This window comes from Danaus plexippus, chromosome 11, assembly GCF_018135715.1.
Source record: "Danaus plexippus chromosome 11, MEX_DaPlex, whole genome shotgun sequence".
Lineage (NCBI taxonomy): Eukaryota > Metazoa > Arthropoda > Insecta > Lepidoptera > Nymphalidae > Danaus > Danaus plexippus.
This window is the reverse complement of record NC_083544.1, coordinates 3,687,501-3,700,377: the sequence shown is the minus strand read 5'-3', so window position 1 is coordinate 3,700,377 and position 12,877 is coordinate 3,687,501. Positions and strand designations below refer to the sequence as shown.

At 31.7% G+C, this 12,877-nt stretch overlaps 2 protein-coding genes across 5 annotated transcripts in view; one reads left to right on the top strand and one right to left on the bottom strand.

The window, feature by feature from the left end:
* Positions 1-1,619: 1,619 nt before the first annotated feature.
* LOC116765940 (E3 ubiquitin-protein ligase NRDP1) lies at positions 1,620-3,844 on the bottom strand. 2 transcript variants are annotated; one of them, XM_032655589.2, is made up of 7 exons: positions 3,456-3,844; positions 3,243-3,385; positions 2,907-2,989; positions 2,592-2,797; positions 2,246-2,404; positions 1,978-2,108; positions 1,620-1,880 (listed from the first exon to the last, which is right to left on the bottom strand). In XM_032655589.2, the coding sequence occupies exons 1-7, from the start codon at positions 3,543-3,545 to the stop codon at positions 1,742-1,744; spliced, it is 951 nt and encodes a 316-aa protein (XP_032511480.1). In that variant the 5' UTR covers positions 3,546-3,844; the 3' UTR covers positions 1,620-1,741. The 2 variants fall into 2 exon arrangements, with proteins under 2 accessions (XP_032511480.1, XP_032511482.1); XM_032655591.2 differs by having other exon boundaries at positions 2,249-2,404; positions 3,456-3,839.
* A 132-nt stretch (positions 3,845-3,976) lies between these two features.
* Positions 3,977-12,877, top strand: part of LOC116765459 (cyclin-G-associated kinase) — a 15,408-nt gene continuing 6,507 nt past the window's right edge. For 2 of the 3 annotated variants that reach the window (XM_061521768.1, XM_032654910.2), the window contains exons 1-12: positions 3,977-4,279; positions 4,583-4,987; positions 5,065-5,162; positions 5,398-5,623; positions 5,839-5,994; positions 10,973-11,195; positions 11,263-11,380; positions 11,506-11,724; positions 11,988-12,151; positions 12,218-12,301; positions 12,382-12,487; positions 12,842-12,877. The exon at positions 12,842-12,877 is cut by the window's right edge and continues 122 nt beyond it. In XM_061521768.1, coding sequence (XP_061377752.1) covers positions 4,147-4,279; positions 4,583-4,987; positions 5,065-5,162; positions 5,398-5,623; positions 5,839-5,994; positions 10,973-11,195; positions 11,263-11,380; positions 11,506-11,724; positions 11,988-12,151; positions 12,218-12,301; positions 12,382-12,487; positions 12,842-12,877 — 1,968 coding nt within the window. In that variant the 5' untranslated portion in view covers positions 3,977-4,146. The remainder of the gene's footprint in view (positions 4,280-4,582; positions 4,988-5,064; positions 5,163-5,397; positions 5,624-5,838; positions 5,995-10,972; positions 11,196-11,262; positions 11,381-11,505; positions 11,725-11,987; positions 12,152-12,217; positions 12,302-12,381; positions 12,488-12,841) is intronic. The other variant, XM_061521767.1, reaches the window with a different exon arrangement.

Below are 12,877 nucleotides of genomic sequence, written 5' to 3'. Positions count from 1 at the left end.
GGATTACATCAAACTTAACTTGTTTATTTTAAAAAGACGAAAATTGGTGTCTTAACGCACTTGTCTGTCTTAATTAACCATATCCTTACTTTTGAATATCGGATTTTGTTCTGCTATACTAAAAGGGAATACTTTTTAATAATTATACAAAATTTTGCAAATTTAGCATTAGCGTTATTAGAGAGTTACACTCTCCTTATCCTTATCCTAATCCTGTATATATATAATTGCTACTGGATTCTCTGTTCGTCTTAACATGAATTTTGAGGAGGTTTGACTAGGTTCCTCAGAGGCTCGGTTCCGTTTCAGAAGGCTTTATCGGAAGGGGGCTACGCATTGACCTGTCGTTGATCGTCGCCAATGGAGAACCTTTTCATGCAAGCATTGGGGGGGTCTACCTGTGGGGTTCCCCAGAGCTCGGTTCTCGACCCATCTTGTGGGACTTCATATATAATGGCTCCTGCGCTGTTTTCTACTTCTTCGGGCAAAGTTTTGTCTAACGTCTCGTTATCGCGCGGAGTAGGAACTTTACAAAGGGACCCCATCTCACTTCGGTGACAGCTGCTTTGGTAGCGGACCACATAGGGCTGTTGGGACTGCAGGATTTGTCACAGAGGCCCTCCTGTTCCACTGTCCACGCCGGCGTACAGCCAGTTGCTAAAAGCCCAGAAGAGGTAACTCACCCAGATTACAATGTTGGCGAATCGCTCCTCTCTTTTTACCTTCTTCCGTCATGTGTAAAGTTGATGCTGCGGCGGGTACCTGCACAAGATTTCTAGAAGCTAGGCAAACCTCATCTGTCTGCACTGTGTCGAGCCGATTTACACGTCTTGTCACAAAGAGGAAAAAATTCGCTTTCTTAAGTAACTGTTGGTTTTTTTAGTGGATAAATTGCGAGTATATGGATAAGCCCAAATTGTCCACATGATTGATGACACATAACCATCCTGGTGATATCACTTAGCCAGGTATAAAGTAATGCATTTTCTCCAATGTGGAAAACAATATAATCATGTATTGTTACTTAATGTCGGCAATTGATGAATCACTATTATTTTTTCAATAAAACGATATTATCTTTAAAAAAAAAAACTATTTTTAGCATTCAACGTCAATAACCCCTAACAATGTTCTATTCTTACCTTAGTAGATCTAAATTATTTAAGGAAAATAGGATAAATAAAAAATATAAAAAAAATACTTACAAAATTTTATTATCAAAATTTACAATAACATTAAAAAGTTTATCAATAAAACTGAAGAATTTGTATGATGCAAGAGGTTTACCTAAATCAAATAACACAGAAATTTATATAAAATGTAAATGAAGAAAAAAAACTTAAGGATTTAAAATAAAATATATACAAATTTTAATTAAAATACCTCCAGGAGAGAATGTATAAACAATATTTTCTAACTTAACACAGCACTCGATCACTACATTATTACAATACATAATAAATAAACTGTAATTTATTTCAATGAAAATAAAATTAAAGAAAACAGTGTGCATTTCTATTTATAATAATAAAAAATTTATATTTTATCCTCAAGCATATTTGATAACTAAGTATTTAGGAATGTTGAACCGTCAGATTCAAAAAATAATAACATAAAAATGATTTGTTACATGTTACTATTACAAAATATTTATTGTACCATTATAAATTATTATTTGACATTACATACATAGTGTTTCAATCACATGTGTACATTGTGCTCATATTGAGATAGGCTAGTATTATTCAATGCCATGAGCAAATATCATTACAAGACCAGGTTCTACCATCATATGTTCATCGACATGAGTATTGTCACACTGCAAGACTAGTACCGCTTGCTTTCCAGGAACTCTTTTGCATACATATTTTTCATATAATCTGTGGGCATAGAATGATATAAATATTTACATACCATATACCATTCATTACAATAGGCAATTTACATTGAAATAAATATTAAATAACAAATACATACCTTCTATTGTTCTGTCTAGTTTCTAAGGAAGAGAGACCAGGTGGCCATCGCCTCTCATGGCAATTTTCCATCAGATCATCAATAATGTGTGGAGGACATCCAGATTCTGATAAGCTTCTCTTAATCATCATCTATTTGCAACAATTTTACAGTTTTAATAAATTTTGTATGATATTAAATTTATTAATATCAACTTAATATTTAAAGATTTATATATAGAGGTCAGATGCACTCAATATTATAAGTTACAATGAAATGTTGTAATTACCACCTGCAGGACGTCATCAGGTGTAGAGATCATGCCACCCCAGCGGGTGACTCTGGCCCTGGCTAGTGATCCAGCCCACCGCACAACTTCGTCACGCTCCATCTGATCAGCTAGTGCTCGCATTGTAGGATTTGACACACGCATTGCACGCATGAACTCCTATACATTTATTGAAAGTTATGTCAAAATTATCATCATGAAGTAAGGTTATTTTTATATTAATAATCATATATATCAAATAGGAAATTATATTTGATATCAATTGGTTTATTTATGCCTTTGACATCTATCACATTAAATATTCTGAACAGTTATGAATAACTGATCACTATATTAGGAAACTTACTTTAAGTAGAGCCAATTCCCTTTTGTGTTCATTGATGACCAGTCTTTGTTCTGCTAGCTCCTGCTGGTAGTCCGTGAGCTTACCCTGCTGGGAAGTTATTAATGCACGCAACTCTCGCACACAGTTGTGCTCTGCCAGCTCATCTTTCGGTATAACTAAACCACAGCCTGCTTCACAAGGCATTGGCCGCTTAGGGTTAAATTCGCCTATAAGGAAATTGTTGTCATTTTGTTACTGGATTACTCATCTTCTTTATATTTATTAACAAGGTTTAAAAATTTGTAAATATATTTAAAAAATGTGAAAACCTCATACATTCAACTAAATGTGATGCCAGTGAGTCCAGTTTCAGCACAGCATTGCATCCATGAGGTGAGTTGTCGCAACTTGTGCATAATCTAAAATATATAACCAAATTCCAATATCAATTATAGCATATTATTGGTATAACTTTACTTATTAAAAAGGCTATAACTGAAATCTGTAATAAATTTTTCATATGTAAATGTTGTTTAGGATAATACATTAAATATTAGTATAAAAAAAAACAAATAGAAGAAAATCTAGTGTAGTTATTATCATGTAAAGTTTCATTTCAATAGAAATAAGTGATTATTTATAATGGTAAATAAAAGTTGCAAAATACTAGACCTAGATAGCAGGTTGCGTAGTATTCTAGGAACGGGTCTTAGCTGACATGCGGTAACAGCCTGCCTGTCCACTGGGCAAGTCGGTTGGCGACTTATCCACTCAGTTATGCAGACACGGCAAAATGCATGCTCGCATGCAGGTGCCTACAACAATGAAATTAACTTTAATAAAACCCTTTATTATAAATTGTGCACTGTGCTATTTTATAAGCACCTGTAATGGATCTTCTAGAACTCCCGAACAAATAGGGCAAATAAGTTCTTCGTCGACGTCACCTTGAAACCTTTTGATTTCAAAGCCCATTCTTGGTTTTTGGTCACATAAACATCACTTTAGATTTGTGTGTGATTAAAAAAAAACTCCAGAATATACTTCATGCGTATTGTATAAATTCAAATTCAGCCTCAGGATTTGCATCAAGTAAATCACTACAGAATATCAAATATCAACAAAACGAAATAACAAGGGACAAAAGCATTCAAGTTACAATCTGTAACAGGTAACTACTAACTGGTACCCTATGACGTACCCATCAACACACAACATGCTTAGTGAAATAATTGTTCAAAAAATAACATTTTTAAAATATATAGCCTTTTAAATTATATTTTAATTAACCCAAAGGAACTAGTAGAATAGACTCTATTTACTATTAATTTTCCATGTCAAGCTCATGTTCAGTTTATGCATTTAACTCATAATCTTTAACACTCTGTGATATTCTGTGGTTTGTACACTGTACACTCAATGATATTAATCTGCCATTCTGCAGATATATTTTTCTCTTTCTTCGTCTACATTTTAATTGCTTAAAAATGTATTCTAGATTAAGAATCTGTTAAAATGTGTCTATAAATGCTTCGATTTTTTTAAGATTAAAACTAAGTAAAATTAAAAGATCAATATGAGTGTTTTTAAGTCTGCGATGGGGTATTTTAGTTCTGGGGGTGCCAACGGTGGCAGTGATAATGATTTTGTTGGCCAATTTGTTGAAATTGGTAACATGAAATTAAGAGTGAAGAAAGTTATAGCAGAAGGTGAGTTATTGGTATAATAGATTTTTTCTTCCGTCATTGATTATCGATAACATATGAACGTAAATCAAGTCTGGGTTGTTGTACTTAATGTACTTCAAAAGCAGCTGGGGGCGTTGATATAAATTTTTATAGGTCTAATAAGTTTGCCCATATATAACATACACTATAAAAATTAATTCATAATAGCCAATGACAGCTATTACAGATATACAGATTGTATGCTGTTAGGGGTGTACTACTAACAGTAATCTTTAATCGGCATTTAAAAAATGTATATTAATAAACAATTATTTTAAATTCTAGGTGGATTTGCATTTGTTTTTGTTGCTCAAGATGTATCCTCTGGTACAGAGTTTGCTCTTAAGAGATTGATGGCAGCCGATGAACAAGCTAATAAAAATATTATACAAGAAATAAGCATATTAAAAAAGTTATCTGGCCATCCTAATATAATTAAATATATAGCGGCTTCATTCCTTGACAAAACCAAAACCACCCATGGAATGGGTGAATATTTATTATTAACTGACCTCTGTAGTGGAGGTAGTTTGATGGAGGCTTTGCAGAACAGGGGACAGGCTTTCCCTCTATCAACTATATTAAGGGTATTCTATCAAACATGCAAGGCTGTACAGCATATGCATGCTCAAGTGCCTCCTATAGCACATAGAGATCTTAAATTAGAAAATTTTCTTATATCAAATGAAGGTAATAGAATTTAATATGAAAAATTATTTGTTAAACTTATTATTGTTGCTTAATTCTTATTTAATACTTTATTATAGGTACAATAAAGTTATGTGATTTTGGATCTGCGACAACTGAAGTGTATTCCCCAAATCCATCATGGAGTGCAAATCAAAGAAATATGTTGGAAGAAAATGTAAGTGGCATATTATTAAGAAGATTGTAATATATGTATAGCTTATATAATTTTTTGGGTATTCTAGGAATGCTTGTAACAATATGGTACATACTTTATGTTTTTTGTTAAGATAGAATATATTTATGGTGTTGCTTAAAAAAATAATACTTTCACCTTTTACTTGTATCTTTAATATGTATAACCCTATTCCTTAACTTTATGAACTTTAGTAAATGGTTTTTTTTTTTTTCAGCTGGCCCAATTTACAACTCCAATGTATAGGGCACCAGAAATGTTGGATACTTGGGACAACCACAAGATAGACCATGCCGTTGATATATGGGCATTAGGCTGTATATTGTATACCTTGTGTTACATGCAACATCCATTTGAAGACTCAGCGAAGTTAGCAATACTTAATGGAAATTTCAACCTTAATCCAAACGATCAGCGTTACAAATGTTTCCATGAGATAATAAGTAAGTGACAATATTTATTATTTCATTTCTATATAATAGTCACAGATTATGTAACTCACAGTTATGTAACTATGTTTTAATGCAGATGAAGACAATGCTAAATGTATTGTCTTTCACATATCACAAAATCAATAAACATATTTTTTATTATAATTATAGTGTATGAATAATTCTATGTTACCATTCACATGTATAGTATGGTTGTATGTGTATAGACGGCTGCCTGTGTGTGAACCCAGCCCAGCGGTTGACCGTCAGCGGTGTGCTGGAGAGGCTCGCTGCGGTCGCTGAGTCCAACAACATCAACCTCAAGCAACCACTCAAATTTGAGCGTAAAAAAGTTGAACAATCCGTGGCCACTAGCTCGCCAGGTAATAAGAAGTCAAGTAAATATTACACTACCATATCCTAAAACCCGCCGCGTTACGTGATGTGTGTCTGTTTGATGATTTGCGATTCGTCCACACCTCGGTCCGTTATGTTCTTTTGCGTTTTAAAGTCTCGAGCTAAAAATGGTCAAGTATTTTTTGACTTTTTACACTCAAATTTTTTTTCTCATAGCCTTTTCTCAATTGACTTCCTTAGTTTATTTACGTCAAATGTGTCCGAACATTCGAATGTCGGTTAGGACCAAAACAACGCCAAAGGTAAGAAATGCTATAATGGATATATTGTTGGCAGGTGAAAAAGGTAGTATAGCATTTATTTGACTTTGATGTTTTTCTTACTATCTTCATTAATGCAGATGCTGATAAGAATACCATATGTAAAATTGCTGAAGTTGCTACACAAGAAAATTAAATATTCAAATTTTATAATATAAAGGAGCTTACTAGTGTCAGATACATAGTAATACTTAATCATTGTAATTCTTATTATACTATAATATTATAGAAGAAAATCTTTAGTGGAAATTATTTATAAATTATTAAGAAAATACCAAAAAAGACATCACACATTAAAAATGGGTGTGCATTTAATATTTATAGGTTATAAAAGGTTAATTACATGCACTATTTTATTAAAACTAGTGCCATGTATACATTCCTTTAGGTTTAAGATATTGTAGAACAAAAACCCCATACGTAACATCACATTTACTTTTTGTATATTTTTATCCGAGTGAATATTCACATGCTTAACAGTTAGAAATGAAACATGTTGGGAACTCAAATAACATTGGATTTAATTCTGTCTATGTGTCTAAATAATGTTTTAATGGTCTCACATGTTGCGATCACAAATACTAACTTGGATATAGGCACTAACATATTTTGGTGGCTTGGTGTATAGCAACGTTAAAATTTTGTATGTTTTTTTTGTTTACTAGTTTAAAAAAAGGCATACATTAAGTAATTTATTCGTTGTAGAAAAATATGAAATCGTTGAATTCATTATAAAATTCAGACAATATGAGTAATACAAATGTTACAATAATATAATATTATATATGGGAAACATATATTTGTAATATTAAGTCATATTAAGCCATGATTACAATTTTTTTTTATCTGTGGTTATGAAACAGATGTTTTTGTTTATCTTTCATCAAAATAAATGGATATATATTATTATGATTGGCTTGTTTTTATTTATGAAACAGTTGCGTTGTAGGAGGAATACTTTCGAAGGATTCACAAGAACACACTGGTAAATTAACTTTATTGTGTCACTAATAATTTAGTGTAGTCATTAACACTTGTAATTAACAAACAGTAATCTGATCCGCATACTGATATTAACAAATTTTGGGAATGGCTTTTGCTTTATGAAAATAACAAGCTTTTGAGACTAATTAACTGCTGACTTTTTTATACAGTAATACAGTGTAATATAATGAAATTATATAAAAATATTCTTTATTTGTTTTAAATGTTATATTGATTGTTAACTATTGTATTGCGATTTTTGATATTTTTGAGAACTATGAGAAATCTAATTTAATTTTCAATATTTCGCAATCAATCAATATCCATAAAGACTGTTATTTAATTTTAAATATTGGTTTTACTTGATATGATTGATTCACATTTTTTTGAAAAAAAATTGGTTTTATTAAAACAACGGCCTTTTCAAGTAATGGTGATATGAAGTGCATAATAATAAATGAAACTAATATTTCCGGAGTACTACGAGTGTTTTATTATTTTTAAAAACTACATACACCCGACGTTTCGGTTACTTTTCAGTAACCGTGATCACGGGTAGACGAGATAACCAAAGTAACCGAAACGTCGTGAGTGTGTAGTTTTTTAAAAATAATAAAATACGCGTAGTAATCCGGAAATAATTTTCATTTAAATGAATACTCGTTAAAATCTTAGATCTCATTGTATAATAATACTTTATCATAGAAAACTAAAAAAATATACCTTAATGGGTGTATTTCTGGTTGCCAAAACTTAAAGAGTACTAGGAGTTTCAATGGAATTAGTTTAATATCAGGATTAAAATCTAATTTCATCATATTATATAAATATATAAAACGTTTAGTAATCACTAATTTGTTGATTCAGTCGAAGTTTATGCAATTACATGTAGGTAGGTGACTTCTCTAGTTGCTAGTGTATAGTTACTCTATATTCTATTTCTGTGTGCAGTTTGACTCGCTCATAGGCCTTTTTAAACCTATATAAAATCTTGTTAATACTTATATTTAATTATAGTAGTTAAGTCTAATAGTATAATGGAAGAAGGAGCATAGCTAAAAAACATGGTGTTGGTGAACATTGATCAGCTCAACATTTTTTACTATTTTCAATAATTCGTACTTATTCGTTTTATGTTTTTTTTTTTTTAATTAAATATAAAAAAGTATATTTAATATGAAAGATATTATACGGCTCTATGGCTAGGGTTCGTTATTTAGTATGCTGTTTATTTGTTATGATTTGCATGTAATATTTAGTCGAGCTTGTTTCTGTTTTGTTAGAATGAGCTAATTCATTGCATGTACGTGTCCACAGTCCAAAGTCTCCTGCCTTTAGATCGGTTGTACGATTAAATTCTTTTTTTGTAATAACAGAATGAATAGTTCAGATTGAAAAAGACTTTAGACCATTCACTTTTTTTTTTGATAATAAAATTATGAATAACATTATACATATTAATATTACTATCTATTTGAACTAAAGGCACGTGACTGTAAACCACTTGATCTGTTCCCATACATATCACATTTTCTTTTCATTTTAGGTGTTTTCAACTTTTTCGGGTGCCCGATTGTTTTCTCGTTTAAATGACCCGCGGCGCATGAATACCCGGACACCACTCACTTGAAAGCTTGCTAGAACTAATGGATATGCTCTCAATGATGAGTATTGTTTTATATATATTAGTAACCACGTGATGGGTCTATTTAATTTGGTTCACTACCAACATTATGTCACTCATCTAGTTTTGTTATTTGATTTTAAGTTTTCTCATGCTATTTCATTTACAGTGCATCTTTTAAACTCTTATTATTCTAATATGCTAAAGCTTTGTTTGTGTGAATTATATTCTTACAATTAGTTTTTATTACCATACGTCTACTTATAGGAATTATTTTAAAAGACCTTATAAAGGTGAAGGTATCGAAATTAAGTCACAGAGTATTTGTAATTTTCCGCAGAGTTTGCTAGTACGTATTAATGGAGGTAGTTTATTTTGCAATGCGTCTTTTTTTTCTATCAACCAAAACATTGTATGTGCAATGTGTAAATTTTAGCCTTAATATTTATTTATTTTTCCGTTTTTCTGTGATATGTTATATAATTTTTCATAGTAAAACTATTAAAACTGATATTTAAGCATTTTTAAAAAAATGATGTTTATAGTAACCAAAAAGATTTATAATTATAATAAAGACAATAAATGTAAAAAATTTAGAATTAGGAAAGACATGAATTACATTCTGAATTTTCATTCCAAAAAATATATTTTAATATGAGATTTTTTGTCTGTATTCCTGTTATCTATATTATATATTTTTTATAACTGGCGAAGAAAAAGGTCCGTGGTCTTGGATACAAGTGATCATTAAAATCAGTCTAACGAATGTGTTTCTAGAAAAAAAACATAATACGTATAAATGTCAACGAACGTAAAAATCGATAATGTCGATTATTTTTAAATCGATTTGCTTAACGGATTTATTTATTGGCTCTTTTTTTTCTTTAGCTAGCCGTTTTAATTATGACCATTTATACAATGTAATATAATGTTGCTATTATAAATAAAACTACAATAAAAAAAAGATATTCCACGTCGAGTGAGATATTAAAAATTAATTTGTGTTCTTTAAATGAAATGTGTCTTGTAATAGAATATCCAGTTGACCGTAAACTTATTTTTTATTACATTTATTAGCTCGTCCTTGTGGTTTTTCTCACGGTAAACAACGAATAGGAAGCGATATAAAGCATTTTTACTCCTAGGAATTGATATCGTTATTAGTGAATAGTGTCCATATATTTTTCTGAAAAAAAAAGCTATAATATAACATTAAAGTAATCCTCTGTCTTTAAGTTAGAGTATTATAAAATGTTACCATATGAAAATAATTTGCTTCGCTTATATCAAGGGTGAATAAGATTAATACCATGGTACAAATGTCATTTTAATAATGAAACTTTTATTTGACAAGGACTACCTGTAATTTGTTACCAATCATAACTGTTATAAATTTTGCTGTTGATTCACAGCATTTGTTTAATTTAAATATATTAAGTTATTTTTTATGTAACATTTTATTATTTTTATTAGAAGAGTTGTGAAATTATCTTCAACATTTTTAAAAGTATTTATACATATAATTGTTAATTTTAATGTGTAGTAAAATTCTACTTCGAAAGTATTCCTTATCCATTACTTCCAATGGTCTATTTAATTCTAAATACTTTGTAATGTTACACTGAGATATGAAAACTTCATGGTAACTGTCAAACACAAATTTAAAGAGCATAGTCCCACACGTTCTAATAAACATTCCGTTATAAGTAAGCTCAATTTTTTCGTGAGGCTAAAATTGTTTAACAGATATCACGAAGGCCAAATTATCAATACTATAATAAACCTCGGCTGTATAAACCTTAAAAAATGTCTTTTTGTTATAATATGTATAACTTATACATGAGAAATATTTTTGTTACTACTAGAATGTAAGGATAAATATGTATAATTATTTAAATGATATAATAAATAGAGATTAAATAAAATCTAGTTGTTTTTGTGATCTCTTTCTCTAAAATATTCATGTTATTTCTTTTAGTTCGTTCATAACATACAAATTATAAACATAATATTTAAATCCATTCCATAAATATGGCTATGATATATAAAAAAATATTAATGTTATTTTTATTTCAGCTAATAACGGTACACCAAATATACAAGAGCCAGCGGTTCCCCGACCCCCGGAGCCCGCTCGTCCCCCGCCGCCCGCGCGCCCCCCCGCTGCGCCCCACTACCACCCACCACAACAACAGATCCCCGCCACGGGGGGACTCTTTTCCTCTATCAAAGATGGCGCCGGCAGTTTCTTGAAAAACCTTAAAGACACCTCGTCCAAGGTCATGCAGACGGTCCAACAGTGAGTATATATTTTGTAGTTTATTTAAATTTATGTTAAAAGTTGTCAACATATTTTTAAACTCCAGGTCCATAGCCCGCGCCGATTTAGACATTAGCTATATAACGAGTCGCGTGGTTGTGATGTCCTACCCATCGGAACTATTGGAGAGCGCGTATAAAACGAATCACATAGAAGACGTTAGGGTATGTCAGTTTGAAAAGTTCATATATTAAATTCAAAATTGGAATTAAAATTTCTAATTAAATATAATCTACTAGCTTATGCAATGACCGTCTTGAAATGGAGGTATCTCTACAATGATTGTCAGATATATCTGGAGAGTCATCATCCGGGCGGTAAGTACTGCGTGTACAGCGTCCACGAGTCCCGGGCGCGTTTCCCTCGCCGGCAGTTGGTCACTGACACATCACTATGGCCGAGGGACGAAGACCGCGCCCCGCTCCTCGCGCCATACTACGCACTTCTGCAGCACATGTACCAGTACTTAGGGAAGGACGATAAGTCGGCGTTGGTTATAGCCTGCCAGGTGACTATGACTATTAACACAAATTCAAACTATTCACTTGTATACGGATCCAAAAAAAGACAATTAAAGTGATAATATTTGTCAATTCACGGTTCAAAAAAAAAATTTCAATAAATAATGAAAAATCTTAATATACTATTTTTTACACCATGGGTCGACCAATGACAGACAGATGAGCTACAATTTTTTTTAACAAGTATGGTTCTGTTGCTAAGAGTAAATAAGTTTATTAACAAAATGTGTTTATAAAAAATATATCACAGGATGGCAAGTCCAGGTCGTGTATGCTCCTCTGCGGCCTCCTGATGTACGCCAAGCTGGTCACCGTACCCGAGGACGCTCTCCAGATATTCGCCGTGAAGCGAACCCCGATCAACCTGCCGCCCAGTCAGCTGAGATACCTCTACTACCTCAGTAACATCGTTAGGTAATACTTGTGACGAACTTGCTACGACAGTATTGTTCATCGTTCATTTCATATATTTTGTTTCAGACCCGAACCAATTCTTCCTCACTTTAGACCAGTGTCACTGGTCTCTATAACAATTCAGCCTGTGCCACTTTTTACAAAAGCAAGGTATTTAAGAATTTTGTATTTTTCTTTTGGGTACCTTTTTCGTTAATGTTTACCAACTATTTGTTTTTTTTCTGTATCAGGGACGGGTGCAGGCCCTACTTAGAAGTTTACAATGAAGATAGATTAATTTCTCCGCCGATAAGAAATTATGAAAGTCTACATTTGTATATGATGGCAGAAGGAAAGGTATGAGTTTTAATTGTATTTACATTAAAATACATAACAATTATATGAGGAATATTTAGATTTGATTAATTTTTATCAGGAACCTGTTATGTTGAATTACACAATACACGTTGCAACCGGATATGTGCCTTATTTATAACAGACGATAGTACAGTGTACATATTTACAAGTAATAGAGCAATTACAATATGTAATATGACCGGATACAAAACTTCACTTATTTAACCTGGTTCAAACCATTATCAATGCCGGTGTTAGATTAACTAAAGAAATTTTGAAATTTTTACTTCGAATTTATAAAAATGATGATAGTAATTAGGCATATACTAAGTAGTTATATAATGCATGTTACAGGTGACGCTGCCTGTGGACAGCACGGTGTGCGGGGAC